The sequence below is a fragment of the Ailuropoda melanoleuca genome, chromosome 13, assembly GCF_002007445.2.
Source record: "Ailuropoda melanoleuca isolate Jingjing chromosome 13, ASM200744v2, whole genome shotgun sequence".
NCBI lineage: Eukaryota > Metazoa > Chordata > Mammalia > Carnivora > Ursidae > Ailuropoda > Ailuropoda melanoleuca.
In genome coordinates this window covers 23,401,090-23,423,051 of record NC_048230.1, presented here as the reverse complement: position 1 = coordinate 23,423,051, position 21,962 = coordinate 23,401,090, and the positions used below count along the sequence as shown (strand labels likewise).

At 58.6% G+C, this 21,962-nt stretch overlaps 1 protein-coding gene across 14 annotated transcripts in view; it reads left to right on the top strand.

The window, feature by feature from the left end:
- The first annotated feature begins 457 nt into the window (after positions 1-457).
- SRCIN1 (SRC kinase signaling inhibitor 1) overlaps positions 458-21,962 on the top strand; it is a 62,612-nt gene continuing 41,107 nt past the window's right edge. For 5 of the 14 annotated variants that reach the window (XM_034640543.1, XM_034640548.1, XM_034640542.1 and 2 more), the window contains exons 1-2: positions 503-743; positions 9,273-9,335. In XM_034640543.1, the coding sequence (XP_034496434.1) occupies positions 620-743; positions 9,273-9,335 (187 nt within the window). In that variant the 5' untranslated portion in view covers positions 503-619. Of the gene's footprint in view, positions 744-7,704; positions 7,722-9,272; positions 9,336-21,962 lie in introns of those variants that run through there. The other 9 variants (XM_034640539.1, XM_034640538.1, XM_034640537.1 and 6 more) reach the window with 5 other exon arrangements.

Below are 21,962 nucleotides of genomic sequence, written 5' to 3'. Positions count from 1 at the left end.
CTCTTTCCCCCAGGTCCCAGAATGGGGTGAGTGCACTTGGACGGTGGTGGCAGGCGCTTTGCGCCAGCCCCCCCCAGGGAAGGAAGGGGGTGAGTGCATTCTGGGGTTGGCTGTGTTGCCAGGATACGATCCTGTATTTCTCCCCCCCACCCCCCTCACCTCGAGGCCCTAGCCCTAGAGACCTCAGAGCCTAGGCAGCAGTTGCAGAAACTGGGGACCAGCTCCCCGCTCAGCTGGCGGGTAGGGAGGGCCCATAAGAGGGAGGGGTTGGGGGAGGGGCTATTTGATCTTAAGCCCTCCCCCTGCGGAGGCCAGAGGGCAGGGGAGGGCGCCCCTAGCTGGGGAGAGCATCCAGGGTGAGTGAGGAGGTAGGGACCGCTGGAAGCCGAGGGGCAGAGGGCGGGGCTGGGGAGGGGACGCGCCATAGCCCCCCCTCCCCTCCCACGCACCCCCCTGCTACGTCAGAAGCTCCGGGGCCAGCTCCGAGTCCTGTCGGTGGGGGCAGCAGGATGCTGGTGGAAGCAGAGGGGGCCGGCCGGGTGCCTCCGCAGCTCGGCTGGCAGGGCCCGGCGGGGCGTGTGCGGCTGCTAGTGCTAGCCCCCCCGCCCCACCCCTCCCCATGCAGCCCTGGCAGTGCCTCCGGCGCTTTGCCCTGGCCTGGTGGGAGAGGACAGCTGAGGGCAGCGCCCGATCTCCCAGGGAGGAGTCTGGACCGAGGGACCCCGGGGGCCGAGGGGAACCAGGTGAGCAGAAACAAGGATCGTGCAAGGAGGAGATCCCGGACTGTTTTTCCCTCTCTCTAAATACTATGGAAGCTGCAGGTCCTGCAGCCCCCAACTTTAAGGGAAGTGCCCCCCCCCCCTTGGTGCTGTCGGAGGGCTCCTGGATGAAGCCTTCTCAGGAGATATCAGAGCTGCTGTTGTTTGGGGGAAGGGGAAACAGATGAGGACTGGGAGTGGGGGATAGCTGACCAGACTTTGGACTTGTAGGTCTGAACGCTCCTTGGTGTGAGGTTTGAGCACTTCGTGGGGGGTGGGAGGGGGATACCTTCTTCCTGAGTCTGGATATCTTGGTCTGGGTGACCTTGAGCCAACTGCTTTGCTAACTTCATGCCTCAGTTTCTCTCATTCCCTTCCCTATCCCTCTTGCTGGTTTTAAAGAATTGATGATGCATTTGATGGAGACTGTCACTATGAAAATGTGAAGCTCTGTCATTCTTGGTGGAAGCTGTCGTGGTGGTTTCTCTGGCGTGGTTGCGTGTGTGTGTATGCATGTGGGGGACAGTTAGGGTTTATGCATGAGGGCTTTTGCTGGTTCTGGTTGGTGTTGGGGCCACTGTGAGCAAGTGTCAGGGCCTGGCATTCACACAGGAAGGAGGGCTCCAGGCGAGCTAAGAGTTGTTGGGGCAGAGACTTAGCTGGTGGCCTGGTGGAGAAGCAAGGCTTGTGGGTGAGGGCTCGGGGCGTAAGGGGGAGGGTTGCAAGAATAAGATCACCCCCCACCCTCCACCCAGATTGCCTGGCACCCAGGCACCATTGGCAACGAGTGCAAAGGCTTTGCCCTGGCTTCTTGCCACTGTGCCTTGGGGACAAGAGGGTCTTTGTCCAGTGCCCCCCCACCACCGCTCTGTTCCTTCCGCCCTTACCATGATGGCCGATTCTCTATGATGACCCTCAGGGCTGGGATGGAAATGTGGGTCCCCCGTGTGCTCTGGGGATCTGGAAGAAGCAACTCTGTTCCTTAGGCAGGGCTAAGTGGAGAGGGGGAACTCTCCTAGGGGAAGGATCCCTGGGAATGAGCCATCAGGAGGCCTGCCCCCACCCCAGGCCTTCTGCTTGCCTCCTCTCTAATGGGGCGGGGGGGGGGTGTCTGGGGTCTTTGTGGCCTGATTACTGCTGAGCTCCAGGTTTCTTAAAGATGTACAGGGTACAGCGTTGGGTGCTGGGATGCAGAGCCTCAGACGCTCTCTCTTTCTCTCTCTCTGGCCAAGGACCCACCCTGGAAAAAGGGTTTAATTAGGACCATTGATTCCTTCTTTGGCTGCGGGCATCGATCTCAACGGTGTGGCAGAGCTGGGGGGCGGGGGTGGCATGGCTACTGTCTGCACAGTGCCAACCTTGGCTTTTTCTGACAAAACCCAAGCTTAGGAGGGAGGGGGCTGGGCTCTTTTAAAGTACCAGGTCTCTTTGGGCCCCACCCCCACTCCAGGTTAGGTCTTGGGGAAAGAAGGGAGCGGGGTTGAGGATCTGGATGGAGAGGGGTGTTTGGGGTTCAGGAGCATACTGAATGGTGGGCCTGGGGCTCTGGAATGGAGGGGCAGTTGTGGTTGGGTGGGGTCCTGCAAAGGGGAGTCAGGAGGCAGCAGAGGGGGCCTGTGGGTATGAGGCAGGCGGAGAGTTCAGGGGAAAGACCTAGGGCTCGCCTTAAAAGCTTCTCTTTCGAGGAATCCCAAGCACTTATCTCCTCTAGCCCTGGCAAGGAGATCCAGTTTCTTCCTTTGCTTGTGTCCTCAAGGCCCAGAGAGGGACAGAGACTGCTTCAGGGGCCCAGCAGGCCTGGGTGTGGCCTTTGAGCCTTGGCTGCCTGAGCCAGTGGCCTCTACCTAGGCACAGAGAGTGGAGGGTGAGGCTCCTGGCAGCCTCGAATCTGGTCTCTGGGCTTGGTGGGAGGTGGGGGACAGCTTGTGCCCCCCAAACCCTGACTGCCTGTTGTGGGTGGGCTGGTGCAGGTGCAGGCTTCAATGAGCCACTCAGATGCTCTTTGAAGAATCCCTTGTTGGCTTCCTAGGGCCCATTTGAGCAAAGATAATAAAAATCTGGCCGTCAGCGGGTTTGAGGGCTGCACTCGCTTCCCCTTTTTTCATTCCCAGCTCTGAAAAGCAGAGATGAAGGCTTCAGATTTGGCTGCTGCCCCAAGGCAGAGAGGGAGGAAGGGAGGCAGAGGAGGAGGGACTGATTTCCTGGCAGCCCCGGAATTGCTGGGGAGGTGGGCAGAGGGGCAAGTGTTTGGTCCCCATCTCCTGCCAGACAGTGTCCAGGCCTCGATGGGGCTCTTATGCCTGATACCCAGGCTCCAGCTTTCCTTCAGTCCCAAAAGCTGGGAGCCCTCTCTCTCTGCTCCGCTGCTGCCACCATCGCCGCCCCCCACCTCCACCCCATGCCCCTCAGTCTCCCCCACTTCTTCCCCCTGGCTTCCCTTCTCTCCGCCCCTCAGTTTCTCCTGCTCTGCACTTCATTCTCTCTCTCTCTTTCTCCCCACCTTGTCTCCCCTTTTCTCACTCTGTCTGCCCCCTCCCATCTGTCTATCTCCCTCCCCCCAGCATTGGTCCTGCTTTCTAGGACTGTCTGGAAGGTTGAGAAGCCAAGTGGGGAGGCGGAGGGTGGAGGGCAGCTGCAGCCACTGAAGGGATGGTCTGGCTTGACTATTAAGGTCTGTCAGGTGCCATAGTTATCAGAGTCCAAGCGGAAGGGGGCTGCTGAGCACTTGGAGGTGTGTGTGGCGAGGGTACCATCCCCCTCCCCGCACCACAGCAGGCACCTTGCCCTGACATTGGGCTTCAGACATTCCGGTTCCCCTGCTGCCTTCTGCTGCTTGGCTGCCGGAAACCAGCGCCTCTGGCCTCGGCCCCTCCACCCCTCTGGTCCCCCCCAGTCTCAGGCGTTGCTGCTGCCCTGTGCACTCTTCCCCTCACACCCACACCGTTTCCAGGCTCAGAGGTGGGAAGGGAGGGGCCCTATCCCCGGCCTTCACCCCTGGTCTCTAGTAGGCCTTCCTCAAGCCCCATTCAGACCGCCCCCCCCCCCCCCCCCCCCCCCCCCCCCCCCCCCCGTGCCCTCTTGGCCATCTTGTCAACCTCCCAGATAAAAGACAGGACCATCGTGGAAAGAGCACCAGACTGAGTAAAGGGACCTCGTTCCCATTTTTCCTCAGCACCCAAATGTCCAAGTGACCTTGAGCAAGTCCCTGCCTGATGCGGGCCTCTTTCCTCACCTGTGAAATGAGGGGGCGTGGGCTGGATCATCTCCAAGGTCTCTTCTGACATTCCGTGGATGTTGTGTCTCTCTTCTGGGTGATTTGCATATGCTTTGCATATATTAATGGTGCCTGTTTGAAGGGGGAAGGTGCCACCCACAAGGACCAGAGTCCCACCCACCATTCCGACTTCCCTTGCCCATTGGCCCATGCTTTCACTGCTGGAATCTCCTAGGTGGGGGTGGCAGCTGAGGCCTGAGCATTTCCTGGGGAGGTGGGTCCGGCCCCTGGGTTCTGGACATGCTGGAGGCTGGATGGGGGGTAACCCCAATGGAGGGGATCCCTACCCTCACCACCCCTGCTACAGAAAGTCCAAACAGGGAAGCCAAGTGCTGTGTGAATTTACTGAAGTTGCCTGTGGCTACCATGGGGTGTATGAAACCCCACCACCAAGGCTGGCCCTGGGGGTTTCCCTCCTCCATTCCCAGGGCCTGAGTACCCTCTAGGTGCCAAGGAGCTTAGCCAGTTCTAAGAGTCCCTCCTCTGGTGTCAGCTTCTTCCCACAGCCCAGGGCAGGTCACACTGTCTTGTATCCCTGCCCACTTCTGCTCAGGCCCCTGGGCTCTGGGTATCTGTGGGTTGAAACTCGGACCTGAGAGCTGGTCACAGAGAGGACTAGCTCATTGCCTCTCTGGTCCCTGCCTAATTACCACATAGAACGTGAAGCTCCATGCTCCCTATAAGGGTCACAGACATCATCAGGGAGAGAGAATCTGCTGCCCCTGGTTCTGTCCCCACCTGCATCAGCCCAGCCTGTCTCGCGGGGACTGCCCCCAGAGCCTCCTCCCTGGCCTCCTGGCCTGAGCTTTGTCTGGCACGGGCCAGTGTCATGGAGCCCAGCCCCCAGTCCTGCCTCTGTCGTTTTCACCCCTATAATGCCTAGCACATGGGGCAAGGCGGAGAAGACAATGTGGGGCCCCTGAGTCATGGCGAGAATATCTGAAGACAGAAGCAGACATGGCCTCCACTGCCAAGGAGGACTGGGCCAGAGGAGATGAAGCAAGAGGGATCAAGGTTAGATTTAGTCTTAGAGGCGGACCGTCCCAGGAGGCAGATTCGTTTCTGACCGTGGGATTGCTGCGAAGATGAAATGTAATCGTAGATGAAAATGTCCAGCGCATTGCTTGATACGTATTAAACACTCAATAAATGGTGTGGCAGAGAGAACAGATGTCTCTGAAACCAGAAAAGACCTCCCTTAACCTCCAGACTTAGGATTTTGCAGGGGATGGGGACTTGGAGGGACAGTTCCCAGAAGAGCTGTTTCTCCCACACTCAGGCTGCTGTTCCCCCGGTGCACTCCTCATGCCTCACGCAGGCACTGGGCTCAGGGCCCAGCCACCCAGGGACACCCTGCCCTCATCCACTCTGTTGCGGGTGGGCAAACAGAAGGGTTCGGGGGTGAGGAAATATTCTTCTCCCCTCCCCCCCATCTTTGCCTGAGACAGCTTGAAAGGAAACAGGCCCACGCTGCAGAAGGAGGAATAAAGGTTAGATAGGAAAGAAAACCTCCCAGGAGGTGGGGAGGGGGAAACACTCTAAGGTGGGGAGCTCTGGTGGCCTTTGACCTCAGTGATAGGTGTGTGTGAGCGTGAGTAGGCTGGTGTACCTAAGGGCAGGGGACTGGTTGGCATGACCTTTGAGATGACCTTTGGGCTATCCTGAGGAGCTTGATAGATCCAGTTTAACCTTGTGGGGCTGTTGTGGTTGGCTGAGTACAGGGTACAGGGGTCCACAAGAGAGAGCGTTCCAGCCCTGCTGGGGTGGAGAAGGGAACCAGGTAGTCACTCTTCGATCCCCCAGGGCAGAGAGGTGGAGTGCAGTGGGAAGAGCAAGCCCTGGACCAGGATCAGGTGGCCTGCCTTCCCTCCTGCTGTGTGACCTTGGGCAAGTTAGTTGTCTGCTCTGGTCTTCAGTGTCCTTGGTGTGAGAAGAGAGGGTGGAACTAGAGAATCTCTAAGTTCTTTTCCAGCTGTCACAAGTTCTACCTCCCTCCTCTCCCCTGAGATAAAACATGCCTCTCCACAGAGAGGGTGGGGAAAATATTTCCAAGCTCCAGCTAAACCTGGAAAAATGGAGACTTGGCCCAAGAGAATATTGGCACATGCGTGCGAAGGTAGGCAGGCGCGCGCGTGCACACACACACACACTCATACCCCTTGCAAACAGTCCCTCATGCTCCGAAGGCCCATTTTGCCTAAGTCTACCCTCTCAACCCAGAGGGTGGATAAGGGAGTGGCCCTAGGATTCAGCCATCTGAATCAGGAACTCGCTGTTTTCCTCCCGTTCTGGCAGCCCTGGCTTTGCTACATTCCATTCCATTCAGGGACTAGAATCCAGTCCGTATTTTCTTCCTCGGAGGCTCTGCCCGAGGGTGGCTCTTCTCCCCCACAACCTTTTTCTGGCTCCCGGTAGCCTCTACCACCTGGCCCAGTTGACTGCATGTCCCGGCATGGAGTCCTGTAAGACTGGGAAGGAGCTGGGTTTTTCCCAAGCCTGCCTTCCTCACCTCTGCGCACCTCCCCATCCCAGCACACTGGCTTCTTTTCCACCCCAGCCACAGAACTTGCTGGAGACCCCCGACCCAGGGGCCCCGTAGGGAACCCTCAGACCCAGAGACCCCATAGAGCAACCTAAACCCAGAGACCGCTCTGGCGAGGCCTAGCGAGGGCTGTCTGTGCAGGGCCTAGGAGGTGGTTGTGGGAGGGTATCCTGCCGGCTCCCCCCCCCCCAGGGCCTGTGATAATTGCAGACACAGCGGGCATCTGTGGCGTCACCCTAGGCACCAGCATCTGCCTCATTGGGGAAGAATTAACGATCCCATCTCCTTTGGGAAGGCATTCCACGGCTCACTGAAGCCCTTTCAGAGAAAGACTGGGCCCTTCTGCCGGCTCTCCTGGGCTGCCCTCTGCCCACTCCGCCCCCACGAGGGGGGGGCTAGGCTGGCCTGATGCGTCCCCATTCTCATCCCAGCCGCTTTCTAAAACAGAAGGCTCTGAGGAAAAGTGAGGGCTGGTTAGGACTGACATAGACTCTCACTTTGCTGGCCTGCTGACTTTTTTTTTTTGTAGATTTTATTTAATTATTTGACAGACAGAGAGACAGCCATCGAGAGAGGGAACACAGGCAGGGGGAGTGGGAGAGGAAGAAGCAGGCTCCCAGCAGAGGATCCTGATGTGGGGCTGGATTCCAGGACTCGGGGATCACATCCTGAGCCGAAGGCAGACACTTAGCGACTGAGCCACCCAGGCGCCCCTGGCCCCCTGACTTTTAAGACTCTCTCTAGCCTGGGTGCTTGGGGCTTTCTGGAAGTTAAAAAGGAGAAGGGGACTGTGAGTGGCTTCCTGGAGGAGATGGGAGAGCAGGAAAGGAGCCCCCCGAGGGGCCAAACCTCACTTACAGATGAAGCTCAGGGGGTCCTAGTCCTGCTGCTCCTGAACCCAACAGCGCGTCCCCTCCCCTGGTCCCTGGTCCCTCCGCAGCCCAGAGTTACAATCTGCTGCCTCCCACCCCTAGGATGAGGCAGAAGGAGACAGAAGCAAAGCCTTTTCTTCCACTTACTGTCCTTTAGAAATTCCGTATCCTGGAGCAAGGGCTGGAAAGACGGGAGTCAGCCGAGGCCTGAAGAGGCTAGATGGGCCGCAGCTTTGCTCAGGGGTCAAGAGCTCGGGCTCTGGAGTCAGACTGAGGTTTGTGGTTTGGGGCAAGTCACTTGGCCTCTGAAACTCATTTTCCTCCTCTGTAAATTGGGGCCAATAACAGTGTTTTCCTCACAGGGTGGGTACCAGGATTAAATGAGGTAATTAGGTGGAGTTCCTAGCTCACTGGAAACCTTCGAGAAATAGTCATGTCTTTGTCTTTGTCTTACTATCTAAGGAATGACCAGATAGGGGAAGCCGTTTTGTCTTCCTGGAGGAAGGGGCATACGTGAGAAAACATCTTTAGTTTTTGTTTTGTTTTTTTAAACCCATATCCTCACCTCACTTTATCTGGGGCTGGGTCCCCAGAGCTGCCACTCAGGGCTGGTGGTGGGAAGGAAGGTAGGCCTCCTGAATCTTCACTTCCCTGGCCTCTGTGCCCCTCCCCATCTGTCCCTTCCACGTCCCACCCCAAACCGCACTGCCTCGTCCAGGAAGCCCTCTGGGGCTAGAGCCCTTAGCGAGTGTTCTTGATTTCTTCCCGCAGTGTCCGCACATCTGGGTACAACAGCTGCTTCTCCCTGGGATGCCTGCGTCTTGGGTAATCGGTGGGAAAATTGGAACCATGAGATTGGCAGGGGGCTCTGCGAACTCTCACAGCCAGACGTGATGTGCGTTTGGATGGGTCTGAGCCAGCCAAGGGAAGGCTGTGCCTGAGAGGGTCCCGGCCGCGGTGTCTCCGGGCAGGAAGGGGCTTCAGGCTGCACACCCCAGGATGAAAGGCAATAGAGGGATACTGCAGCAGGAGGGGCAAAGGGTACAGTTAGAAGGACTTCCCTGCAGGGTGGGAGGGCTGCAGCCCTGCGGGACAGCTGAGAGGGGCCCTGTCCTGGCAGGCTAAAGGTTGGGTGGGTGTGGAGGTCAGGCAATTTGGGGCAGGGGTGTCCTTTTCCTGCACAGCGTGAGTGTGTGAGCACCTGTTGGGTGTGAAATGCCTTTGATTCCTCCATTACAGGCAGGGGAGGGGGGCCTTCCTCAGGGTTAGGGGGTGAGTGGAGCAGATGGGGGTCTCGGGCTGGCAGAGGGCAGGTCCCTCTGACTCTGACCCCACCAGCCTTCCAATGTGGGGTGACCTTGGTTGGGCGATACAGATGGGCCCTCCAAGGTGCTATCATTTGGGATCTTCTGTGGGCACTCCAGTAAAGGGCCTGCCCCCATTTCTGGGAGGAGAATCAGGCCTGGCTTGTTGGCTGGCTGTCTGTCCTGGGGACCTCATTCTGGGGACCCCATGTTTTCTGTGTCGTCCTGCTGTCTGTCCTCCTGTCTGTCTCCCACCAGTGTCTCTGCCCCTTCGGCCCCTGCTCTTCCCCCATCACCCAATCTCTCCTGGGCCCCCAGCCCCCCAGTGACCCCTAAATGGACGGCTCCTAAGGCTCTGCCTTGCCCTGTCCCTGCGCCCCCTCCAACCCCATGGCCCAAGGCCCCTGCCTGGGCCCATCCCACTTTGGGAGCCCCACCCTGGACCCCTTGCTCTCTTCAACTCCTCTCCTCTGGCTCTGGGCATTCATTCACGACTTTCCTCCTTTCCTATCCCTCACCCAGGGCTCCAGCGTGCAGCGGGAGGGAAGGCTCCAGGACTCTGTTCCCTCTGTTTAAAGTCTCCAGGTTAGTAAGCCAGGAGGGAGGCCTCCCCCCAGCACCCTGCCTCGCACTGCTCCTTAGCCAAATGCCTCTGCCCAGCCTAGGGGGCCAGAAATGGGGGAGGGGGGCTATCCGCGGTGGGCCCAGGCCTTTGCCAGGGGAGGGGACAGCAGAGACTTGACTCTGGGGAGGACGACTTGCCTGGCAGAGAACGTGTCTATGTGTGCATGTGAGTTAGTGTGCGCGTGCATGTACATAGGAGTGCTGTCTGCGAAGCCTCCGTGTGGTGGGGGCTGGGAAGGGCAGAAGGAGGCAGGGGCTCTCTGCTGAGAGGCCTGGGGGCCTGGGGAGAGGGGATCAGGAGAAAGGGGCCCTTCTTACGGAGAGAAGCCCGTGTTCCAGTGGAGGCCAGAGGGTGGGGGATGGGACACGGGACCACATCCCACCTCAGTACAGCTCTGTTTAGTTTATAGGCATTTGCAAACCTGTGATCTTATTTCATTTATTCAATGATTCCATCATTCATTCATTCATTTGTCCATTCGTTCGTTCATTCATTCAAGATTTATCGACTCCCTTCTCCGTGCCAGGCACTGGGCTAAGGTCTGAGTCCAACAGTGACCAAGACAGATAAGAATCCTGCCATTGCTTAAGTGCTGAGGACACGGGGGTAAGGAGTTGGCTGAATTTACCGGCTGTGGAGCCTGGGCTGTGGCTCGGCCAGCTGACTGTAGAGTAGCTGCTCCCACTCCAGGACCGTGACTCCGTGTCCCCTGATGCCCCGTCCACCCCTGCTCCCCTCCCGGCAACTGCTCTGTACTTTATGTCCCTGTAGAGTGTCCCCTGACCTGATGGCAGAACTCATATAGTGTGCCCCCGCAAAGTCAGCGGTGAGCGGTTCCTCAGGTCCCTGGGGACTTGGGCAGCCTCGTTGGACCAGTGCCGAGGCCACTTCAGAGGGCCTCAGGGAGCCAACCTCCTACTTCTGTGACTCGAGAGGCAGCCTGACCTGGGTTCAAATCCTCACTTAAGCCATTTCCTAGCTCTGAGGGCCTGGGCAAGCCGCTTTTCCTCTCTGAACCTCAGTGTTCCTGTCTGTAAAATGGCAGGGTCATCAGGCGCCTGGCTGGCTCAGTTAGGTGAGGATGGGATTCTTGATCTCAAGCTCGTGAGTTTGGGCCCCACACTGGGTGTACAGCTTAATTAAAAAAAAAAAGAAAGAAAGAAAGAAAGAAAGAAAGAAAGAAAGAAAGAAAGAAAGAAAGAAAGAAAAGAGGATAAATTAAGGACTGCCCCATGGCTGGCTCCCTTTCTGCCCACGCCCCTCCCATCCCGGGGCAGCCTGAGCCCCAGTGTTGTCTGGCTGCTGCCCTGTCCCCCCACCAGGGGAGCGGGGCTGCAGGATCCCGGTCTGGGCTGTTTGCAGACTCACGTCCTCCAGTCCTCCCTCTTCCTGAAGGATGCTTCAGCCCCAATCTGGGCGGGCAGCTGGGAGAGGCAGCCCTTCTTGCCACTGTGGCTGCTGCCGACGCCTTGATGGCTTTTTAATAACTTTGCTCCCAGACAATCTGCAGAGCGCTCGTTTGTCTGCCTCTTAATTAAAATTACCGTTTTCCTAAAAGAGCAACAAGGCTGCTCCCCCCTCCCCCACCCGTGGCTGCTGCCTGAAGGAGGCAGGAGCACTTGAGACTGCCCCCCCTTCCCCTCCACCCAATGCCCCCACCCCATCCCAGTCCTGGTCACAGGGGCCACCAAGCCCCCTCCCCACACCCACAGAATAGGGGCCACGGCTCAGCCTCCCTGGTGGGCTTGGGGAGCAGGGAATCAGGACGAGGGGCCTGAATGCTCTCCTCTCTCACCCACCCCGTTCTGGAATACTCCCTGAGGCAGGGAGCTCAATACTTTCCAAGACTTCCTACATCTGTAAAGACAGGAAACAACCCGGTCCTGCCTACCCTCCCAGAGCCGAATAGATGTGGATGGGTTTTGGAAAATAAAGGATTCTTAGGGGTGGGGAGGGGTGGGGACCTCCACAAAGGTCAGCGCCTCACCATTGACTCTGGTTTCAGTTCCAAGAGACCTCTGAGCTCCCTTTGTGGGCTCCGAGTCAGCAAGGGAGTGGGGGCCTGGCGAGGTGGGGGGCTCATTTAGTCCTTGCTGAGTTTGGGGGAGAAATCATCCCCAGTAATAATGAAAATACTAATGACCAATATTTGTTGAACGTTTACTTGATAATACATGAGTCACATGCTGAGTTAAGCTCCGTTTATTCCACCCTCGGGACCCACCGGCCTGTAGCCTCAATGCTATCTCCGGTCTCTGTTTTACGGGGGAGGAGACAGACCAGAGAGGTTAAGTAACATGCCCAAGGTCACACAGATATCCATTCTGGAATCCTCAGCCCTACTCCCCTACCTCCTGAAGCGCTGTAGCCTCTTAGGTCTGGCCTCAGTCTCTCATGCTGTAGGCTGAGCAGTACACCTCTGTCTCTCTCTGCAGTCCTGCGAGCAGGGTTCCTCCAGAGTTCATGCCACTGAGAACTGAGTCTGCGGTTCATCTGTACCTTCCTGCCCCAACCCCATTCCTGGCTCCAGACCCTGGAGTGGGGGAAGGTGGAGGAGGGGAACTGGAGGTTAGGGTGTTCCCATTTCCAGACCCCCTTTCTGTTGGGGCAGAGTTCCTTTCCATGTAGGGAAAAGACCACAGGGCCAGGGAAGGGACTCCGTGACTTGGTTGTGACAGCAGATGCCGCTTGGTTGTGACAGCAGATGCTGCGTGGTTGTGGCTTCCTCGGTGAGGTCCACCAAATAAACCATTCTGGAGGAGGGGGACATGTCTGGGGCCTTGAGATCCAACATCAGGAAGGACCTCCTTAGCTGTCTTGTGTCTCCAGCAGCTCCCAGGGCGCCTAGCCTGTCTCCTGTGAACCTTTGCCTCTGTGACTCCTCTTCCAGGAGGCCCTCCTTGGTCACCTCCATTTCTGCTCCTCCCTGAAGTGCCCATCCCCGACCACCTCCAGGCTTGCCCCTCTGATTTCCCATGGCATTGTCAAATCTCTCGCAGCCATTGGCTCTGGACCCAACGGAACCTCCTAGTCCGTGGTGGCTCTCGGGGCAGCAAACGGAGATGCGGGAAGCCGAGGACAACAGGCTCCGTGGGAACTGTGATGAGGGACAGTGCAGTGCTCCTTAAAGACAGGACAATTCAAAGACACAAAACAGGACACCACCAACCAGATAAAATACCTGTGCCCCAGTGTGGCCCCAGTGCAATCCTTGCCAAGCTGTGATTAACACTGCTCATGGTGACAGAGTAGGTGTGTACTAACTGTTTGTTGAATGAATACATAATCGCACACAGGCTAAGCAAGGTGCTAGACACTTTACATGTTTGATTCTTCCCATCTTCCCAAGGTAGGCACTGTTTCCCCACTTTGCCATTGCGGAAACTGATATCCAGAGAAGTAAAATGACTTAGTCAAGATCACACATATGTGAAAGGGCCCAGGCAAGATTTGAGCCTTGGCTTGCTGTGTCATTCCTGCTCTGTTTGGTCGGGGACATGTGTACACACGCGTTTGGTCCCTGCCCTGGGTGGTCAGTGGCCGCCTGGTCGACATGTACCGTGTGCTTTGTGGGGTGGGTTGATGGAGGTGAGGGCTGCAGAGGCAGGGAGGGAGCAGATGCCCCTCACCCCAACACACCCCTCCTCCCTCAGCTTCCGGTCCCATCCCAGCAGCCTGGGGATGGTGGCGTGGTGACAGGTGCCGAGCTGCAGAGATGACAGCACTGCTGATTCCCCCATAATTACCGTCTGATGAGACGCCAGAATTAGCCACTGCACGAGCATGGGATGCAGATATGGGGCACAGTGCAGGGAAGCAGCGGGGGGTGAAGGAGCCTCTCCTTCCAAGCCTGGGACCCTCTGGCAGTAGGGCAGGGTCAGCACTGGGGAGGAGGAAGTAGAATAGAAAGGAGGAAGCACTGTGCGGTTAATATGCATCAGCTATTATTATGTGGGCTGTGGTTTTCCAGTCCTCAAAGTGGCTAGGCATACCCCTGAGATGGCTGCCTGCCGGACACGGCATCAAGGGCCTCAGGCCCCTAACCAGAGACAGAGGCAGAGCGGCCACCCAGGCAGACCCTGAGGACACCCGTTGCAGCCTAGACCTTGGCTCTGCCTCGCTGGGGCCGTGGGGGATATAATTGCTGGGAAGGGGTGAACCCCAGAGCAGACTCCTTGAATCACATGAGCAAGGCCAGGCACCAGAGGACAGGTGGAAGTGCCTGGAAGGAGCGGGCAGGTTCAGCTGACCTTGCCAGAAGAGTCATCCAGCCCAGGCAGGAGGGGTCAAGTTGGCCCCCAAAGTTCGAGGTCAGGGGAGGCCTGAGAGTTAGCAGCAGGAGGCAAGGGAGGGGCGTTCTGGTCCCAGAGCAGGGCTGGGTATGTCCTGGGCGCTTGTCACCCTGGCACACATGCTAGGGGCTGGCAGAGGGCTGGTGAGGGCAGAAGCAGAGAGGGGTCTCCTGGGGTGCTCAGACCTTGTCACACCATTGGAGCAGTTTTGAAGGCCACCAACTAGGAGAGTGGTGACAACATGGGGCTCACTCAGCAGAAGGCAGTGCAGATGACTGGGGGCTGAAACCAGGCCACAGAAGGAAGGACCCGAAGTGTTGGGCCCAGAAGAGGAGATTCAGGTTCCGAAGCCCCCATCCTGCTCTGAAAGGAGAGGTCGTAACCTGCCCCTGGATCCCTCTGAGGGCCGTGGGCATAGATGCTGGCTCATTTTAGGGAAGGAGGAAGCCCATACGATGATGGATGACTTTAGAGGTAATGAGTTCTCTATTCCTGGAGGTATCCAAGCCCTGGCTGGATGGCGTTCCTGAGGTCGGGAGCGCTTCCAGTTCCCCTGTGGTAGGCGTTGGGAGGACTCTGTACCCAGCTGAAGTGTGAGACGGTAGGGCCGCTGGAGGTTCTTTCAGGACTGTGGGACCCCTGCCCAGCCTGGGCGTCTGTGGCGCTGGGGCAGCTCGGCTCCCTGCCCCTCCTCCCTCCCTCCGGCCCCACCCTGGGGAAGAGCCCCCCTTAGATCTTCGGCTGTGAGGCCTCCCCCAGGGGGATGGTGCCAAGGGGCTCTGTGCCTCATGCAGGCGGAGGCCTGCTTCAGTGTTCCCTGCCTGGGGACTTGGGGGGACAAGGGGCCCTGGCCCACCGGCTGGACAGACCCACGGATGCCTTGGTGGCAGAGTCGGCACCTCCCTCAGGGCAGCGGGTGTACAGAAAAGAAGGGGGTTTGGGCTGAGAGCCCCCACCGTTGGGGTGAGGGTCCTCCACTTGTCAGCTCTGATCCTGGACAAGGTACTCTTCCCGAACCTCCTCTTGTCGCCTGTAAAGTGAGAGAGGGCAGCCCCACGAGGGGACCCTGAGACCCGAGCGAGCCCTGGCCACAGAGCCCTTGCAGACTGTCCTGAGTGTGCGCGGTTGTGGGCGGGGGGCGGGGGAGGGTCCCTCGGGCTGCTCGGGGTCTCCCGCAGCTCCCCGCAGGCCTGGTGCTGAGCTTGGCCCTCATGAACGGGCGGTTCACTTGAGAAGAGAAGGCTGGAGTCTCCAGTCTTGCAGGTGGAGCGGGAGACTGTTCATTGCTTCCTTCCAGCCTGTGCTCCACCTCCCTGGCTCTGCTCTGGTGGGGGGTCCGGGGAAGATAACAGGGACAACTTCCCCAAGATGACCCTGGTATCTGATCTGCCGCCTTCTCCAGGGCCTCCACCCTCCAGAGTCTCTCGGGTACTAGCTTGGTGTCCCCAGGGAGGGGAAGGACGGGATGAGATCTGTTTTTTCTCTGTTGGCTTGCAAGGCAGTAGAGCGATTAACCCGATTAACCCGTGAGGTGAGGGCTGAGCCTTGGAGGGCCCCCCCCCTGCCGCGCCCCGTCCTGGGCGTCACCTGGGGCAGCAGGTGGAGGCGGGTCCAAGGCACACAGGCCCCTCCCCCTGGGGAGGGGGCTAAGTACCTGCAGAGGCAGAGCAAAGGCTGAGGCTGCCCCTCCTTGGCGTTGCCTTGTTGGTTCAACGCCAGTCCCAGTGGAGCGGCCTTGAGGTTTTGGAAGCATCCCTCGAGTATGTGAACACTTTAGCAAGGAAGCCCGGAACTTGGCGAAGCAGGAGGGGGGCCAAGCAAGTTGCGTCCCTGAGGCGTAGCTGGATTCGGGAGAGACAAATGGGGTCCCCACTGTCTTGCGCCCCAGGCTGGAGATGGATTGACCTGGCGGTTGAGGGACCTCCAGGTGCTCTGCGATCTCTCCGGGGGTCTTGAGTGTATTGTGTGTACGCGAGCATGGGGTGCTCTCTGTCCATACAGCAGCTGAGATGGCAGATGGGGGAGTCAAGGTGGTGTCTGTGTGTGGACCCCGGTCCTGGCCGGACCTGGGAGTGCCCCTCTGCACGTGGGTGCCTGTGGGGGGCGCAGGTGAGGCGGGCCGTGACTGGGCACTGCTGGTGACAGGTACTGGGCGTGTGGGCTGGTGCCAGCGGGCACAGGTGTGATGCCAGAAGGATGAGCGAGCAGCTGAGCGCGCGCTTGGCGTCTGGAGGTACCAGGACCCTGGTTGCTCTGGGGGCGGAGGGAGCTGTCTGGGTGCTGGCAGAGAAGGGGCCTCCTAGGGAGAGCCTGAGCCCAGGCAGGATGGTGTCTCTGAGGAGGTTATGGGGGGATCTGGCCCATCTGGGGCTCCTGCCCCACATCGATGAGGCACTCCCTGAACACTGGGTACTGACAACTTCTCCGTGGGAAGACGGGAGTGATGGATGGGGCTTCTGCCCCTCGCTTCTAACAGATTGGGGTCTATCCGCCTGGGACCAGGAGGTCCCCCTCTGGGCATGCTTTCAGCCTGAGGCAACTTTAGGGCTGTGGTCCCTTTGTCCCTGCTCGCTGCCCTGGCCAGAGCACCCCAAGGCTTGAGGCCCCCTTGGGAGAGCAGAAGCTCTGGCAGCCTCTTCAGAGTGGCGGCAGAGCTGGGGGCCAGGTGCCTGCCTCCCTTCCCCCTCTCTTGTGTTCGCTCCTTCCCTTCCCCTCAGCCTGTGTTCCTCTCGGCTGCCTCTCCAAGGAGATGTGGAGCTGACAGGACACCTGCCCCGGGCGCATGATGGTGGAGATGCCACGCAGGAGTTAGCTCGTTAGTGCAGCGCCACATGGGCCCACGCCAGGGCTGGTCCCAGCTTTTCCAGCAACAGCTTCAGAGGGAGGGTGACACGCTTCCCTCTGCGTCTACGCCCCCTCCCGTCCCGGGGAAGTCAATTAGCCAGATCTTCATTAGTCGCTAAAAATCAAAACCGTACAGTGCTGTGTCGGATAAAACTCTGACAGTGGAATGAAAGGAAATCAGGCGATCAGGCAAGACCAGGAGGGAACTGTCCCCCACTTGCCCCCTAGGCTGGTGCCTTTGTTCAGTGCACATCCTGCATGCCTGTCTACTGGGTATTATTAGCTTGCTTTTTTTTTTAAACAAATGAGAGGACTGAGGCTCAGGGAGGCTGCTAACCTGCTCAAGGTCACACAACTAGTCAGTGGCAGAGCTAGGTTTGAACAGAGCTTTCTCATCCCTGAATTCAGTGACTTGTGGTAATGTCATAGTTTTGCCTGCTTGGGGGAGCGCTGGTGCGGGGGGAAAAAGAGGGAAGGTTGTATATCTGACGTTCTGGGCAAGCAGCTGGCTTGGGGCCCTTTTGCAAGGAGAGTCTTGTTTGAGGAGTATGGTCAGGGTGCCGCGTGGGCCCCTGATTTCTGTGGGTGAGCATCCCCCAGGGCTGGGGTGGGAGCCTGGGGATGTGGTCAGCCATGACCCGCGGCTCTTCTCTCTGGGGCTCAGGGTGCTGGGCCATGTTTTCCACCTTGCTGCCGATTCCTCCTAAGGAGATTGTTAGTTTGTGTCCTCCTGGGGCCTGGGGGTGCTTCCCTGGCAGTGGCTTTCTGGGAAGTGGGATGGAAAAATCCTTGTCCCTGGGGGCGAGGATGCCTGGGTTCCATTTCTGGCTCTGTCTCCAGCTCCGGCATGACAGGGTCAGGTCCAGTCTCTGGGCCTTGGTTTCCTTCCTGTGAAAGGCATTTGGCTGGAGGAAGAGCAGAGAGTGGTTTTCAAGACGCAGGCAGGGGGACACAGAACAGTCTGGAGATGCCACTCCTGCCTGCTGTGGGGAGAGGACTCCACCACCACACAGAGCCAAGGCACTGAGTCAGTCACAGGCACTGAGTGAGAGCAACCTGGCATCTTTGATGGCCCCCGGGCCCCCATCCCACTCCTGAGGTGGCCCGATGATCTCCCCCCTTCCCCCACCTGGATGGAGTGACAGCTCTACCATCACGGAAGCCTCCAATCTGAAGGAGAAGGCAAAGGCCTTGCACCGAGGCAGCTTCCAACCTACTGAGATAAACAGGGCCCTTCTTGAGTGCCCCTGGAGAGGAGGGGCAGGCCCTGCCCTGAGCCTGAGGGAGGGGACAGGATCAGCAGGGAAGAGTCAAGTGAGGGATGGGTGAGAAGGGAGAGCTGGCAGAGGAAGCCTCTGGCTGGGGCACTGCCCACCCTACCCTCAGGGAGCCCAACACCATTCCCTCTCAAATTCTCGCTCCCCGGGGAAGGCCCTAGAAGCTCGCTCCCCGGGGAAGGCCCTAGAAGCTCTACTGGGAGCAGCCAGGACCCAGGCTCCCCCACCACAGCTCCTCCTGAGCAGGTGTGCTCTCTTTCCTCCAGCCCCGAGGAGGTCCTTTAATTTGATTCCAACTTGTTTACCAACTAAGTAGCCTTAGGTGGGTTTTAAATCTATGCAAATTGGTTTGTGTTTTTCTGCCAGCATGACGCTGTGACTGGCAGTGCCCTGCACCCTCCCCTGCCTCCGGGCTCCCTCTGGGGCTCTGTTGTTCCCTGCCCCACACCCCTCCTGAGTCTCCATGCCCAGCTTCCCTGGGGGCTGGGGGAGCAGAGCTCCCTGGGCATGGGGGTGGAAGGGCTCTGTGGGCACAGGCATGGGCCACAGTCCTAGTTCCCCTCTTCCCTGTGCCATCCCCCCACCCCACCCCAGCCCAGGGGAGGGGAGTCTGCGTGGTGACTCTGGTGAAATCACTCAACCTGCCTGATCCTCAGTTTCCCTGGCGGTACTAAAAGGAGAATCCGCCTGCCCCAGGCCCTTCCCCAAGTGGCTCTGTAGAGCAGTGTAGGGGGTTGGGGAGGAGGCATCAACCAAGGATCTCTGACGCCTGCTTGCCCTGCCCACCTTCTCCCCACTACTTTAGTGTCCAAGCAGGAGTCCATCTAGGAGGGGATGGGCTCCACCTGGCCTCCTCCCACTTCTCTGTCCTCCCTCTGATACCTGGGGGTGGGGGTGGGGAGGAGAGCCGACCTTCTCTGGGCACCCAGGAATGACAGCTTGCCTGGCCTTGCCCCTGCCTCCCTAGTGTCCCTGCTCCTAGGCACCAGGAAGTCACCTTTATTGTCTAACCATCAGCCCCATGCTTTCAAGAGAGCTCCCTTCCCTCCCAGGCCTCCCTCTCATGGGTTCCGCTCCCCCAACCGCTCTGACCTCTCTGAGGCTGTCCTGAGGTGGCCTGACACTCAGGATGGTGCTGCTGGGTTGGTAGGGAATGGGGAAACACAGGGGGCAGTTTCCCCCCCCCCCCCCCACCCCCCCCACCCGGAAGCCCTGTCCCTCATCCTTAGTCCAGCTCCCTCCTCCCCTCCAATCGCCCTTCCTCCCGTGGCCCGCCCCCACCTCCAAGCCTCTGGTTGGAGTGACAGGGAGACTCAACAGGGCGCTGGGCATTAGCAATTTGGGGGGATATTACACAGGAATGTTTACAGAAAGGCAATTGCCCGGAAAATGACTTTGGTTGCTGTGGTATGGGGCGGAAAAGATGGTTTTAGAAAACAGACACAGATGGGCTTCTGCTCCAGGGACCCACAGACAGACAGCAGGGGCTGAGGGCCACAGGCATGTGAGGAACACAGAGCCAGGGGCGCCCCAAAGACAGAGAGGCCGCTTCCTTCAAGGGGAGGGGGAGGATGGGGCAAGGGATAATCACTTCACCTGGGCGAGGTTCCCCGGCCCTCTGCAAGCTTGACCTTTGTCCTCTGGTCTCTGACCTCCCAGCACAGTGTGGCAGGATGGAGCTGTCATGCTCAATGGGGCTCCTCCTGGGTGACTTGGGCTCCTCTTGTTTGGCTCTAGATGGGGGGCACTGGGGGAGCCTCAAGCTGCATGTGCTCGTGTGTGTGTGTGTGTGTGTGTGTGTGTGTGTGTGTGTGTAAAGCACTTTAGGGTCTGAGCCAGGCCCTCCAGTCTTCCAGCAATCTCCATGCACCCCTCCTCTTGCCCTGCCTGCAGGCCTCACAGGATCTAGCCCCGGGGACTTGTGAACTCCTTGAGCCAGTGCCCAGCCCCCATCTCTGCCCAGGCCGTGGACGGGGCACACCTGGGAGCCCTCTCAGGCCTCATCCAGCCTCCTGATCTCTAGGGACAGGAAGACAGGGACCTGAACTCTGGGGTCTTGAGCTTGGGGTCCTCACAGCAGGGGCCCTAGAGAGAGACCTCTCCTTTCTAGATCTTTTAGCCTCCTTCTTCCTTCTACTTCCTCCCCCCCTTCCTCTTCTCCACATTCCCTTCCTCTGAAGATGATGTCATGTGTGAATGTTGCCCAGTGGCAGCCAGAGGACAGAGTAGTGACATCTGGGGTAAAGATATGAGGTGGGGGTGGGCTTGGTGGCTCATGAGATGGTGTCACTAAGACTTGGGGATCTTAATTCTCATCATGAGTTACAGTGATCTCATGTCAAAGAATGCAGAGGAGGACAAAAATAAATCAGGCTTATAAATAAAGGTGGAATTTGGAACTGATGGAACAAACAATGTGGCCGTCTTCCCAAGAGCCTGTGCCTTTATTCTCGGCCGGCCACTGGGGGGCACCCACCTCCTCCTGTCACCCCAGCCCCAGGTGTGTGTGTCCCTTCCCTCCCCCCCAAGCTCCCTCCCCTCTGGCCCAGGCTGGGAAGGCTGAGCTGAGGGTGACAGAACCCCCCTTCCCTGCTTTTCCTCCCCCTCATTCTGAGCTGGATTGCACCAGTCTCGGGCATCTTCTCTGGGGCTTGGATCTCCGAATCAACAATTATGATAGGCCGAGGACACCTGCGGGTCCTTGGACAGATGGCAACTCCTCTGACCCCCATTTCTCTCTTCAGCTCCCCCAACCTCCAACCCTCAGGGGCCTTCAGTCCCAACCTCCCTTCCCCAGTGTATCCCAGCTCTGTTCCTCCCTGAGGCCTCCCCACCCTTCCCTTTCCCTCTGAGCCCCCTGCCCTTCCTTTGCACCTTCAACTCCCACATCCCTGCTTACCCCCTCAAGGCCTCTCTGTCCCATCTGTCCCCTCTGCCACCCCCTCAAGACCCCTGCCCATAGGGATCCCTCACTCCCCACCACCACCACCGAACAGGAAGCATTGGTCTGCTCAGGGCCAGGGTGCCCCGAGCCCACTGCTTGCTAGATTGGAATCGATCTTCAGCACTTTGCACTGGGCTGCTCAGTCTGGGGAGGGTCAGGGCCGCTCCGGCGACTCGGTGGTGGCTGGACCAGGCGCGGGGCTACTGGGAAGGCTGTCTTGCTGGGGCCCAGGAACCGATGTGCCAGGAATGTTTTTAATTCAGAAAAACACACGTTCTCCTCCATCGTCTTGCCAGCTTCTTAGGGCCAGGGAGACAGAGGCAGGGTTTAGAGGGGAACATCCCCATTTTACAGATTAGTGCCTTCAGTCTCTGAGAGGGAAGAGACTTGTTGACTGAATGAATAACTAAATGAACGGCTACTCTGGGGTCCCTCGGGGAAGGAGCTGACTTGAAACCCAGAGTGTCTCTGGCCTGGGGTTCTCTTCCTCCCAGTGCCCTGACCTCGAGTGCCTGGTCTGACTCAAAGACTCGGGCTCATGCCCAAGTCGTTTGAGCCCCACAAGCCTCCTTGTCCTAAGGGTAACAGGATGGCCCCACAGCCCAGATGCCCAGGTCAGTCCTCCCAGTCCCCTGGGGGCCCTGCAGAAAGGAGTGAAATAAGCACAGAGCGGGAGCCTCACCTCTCCTCCTCCCTCCACCCCAGCTAGTTTCTGTCTTTGTTAACTAAAGCTGAGGATCTCCAAGGTTCTTAAAGAGAAGCTTCTTTGCAAATCAAAGCCCCTCCTTCCCACTGCCCGTCAGAGTTAACAGATTGTCTCTCCTGCCCCTGCTTGCCCCTCTCCCTGCCACCTGCCAGAATCCAGCTCCTGCCTCACTCCTGACTCCTCCCTTCACCAATGCCTAGGCACCTGAGGGCAGAGCCCTGACCTCAAGAAGGCAGGGACAGTCCTTAATCTGCTCGTTCAGGCTGCTGGCAGACCTCCCCCCTCCCCCACCGCCCACAGTGAGATTTATGGGACTGCAGTCATAAATAGGGCTGCAAGAACATGTCAATAGTCCACAGCTGCTCCCCTCCACTGCCCGCTCCAGCAGCCCGGACCCTCCTTGCCAGCCCCGCCTTGCCCCTTTAGCCAACGTGACCTCTGGACCTCCCCCAGTCCCTGCTGGTCTCCGTTTGCCTCAGCCCAGACTTGCTGAGATCTCCCCCTAGGAGCCAGGGAAGGAGGTG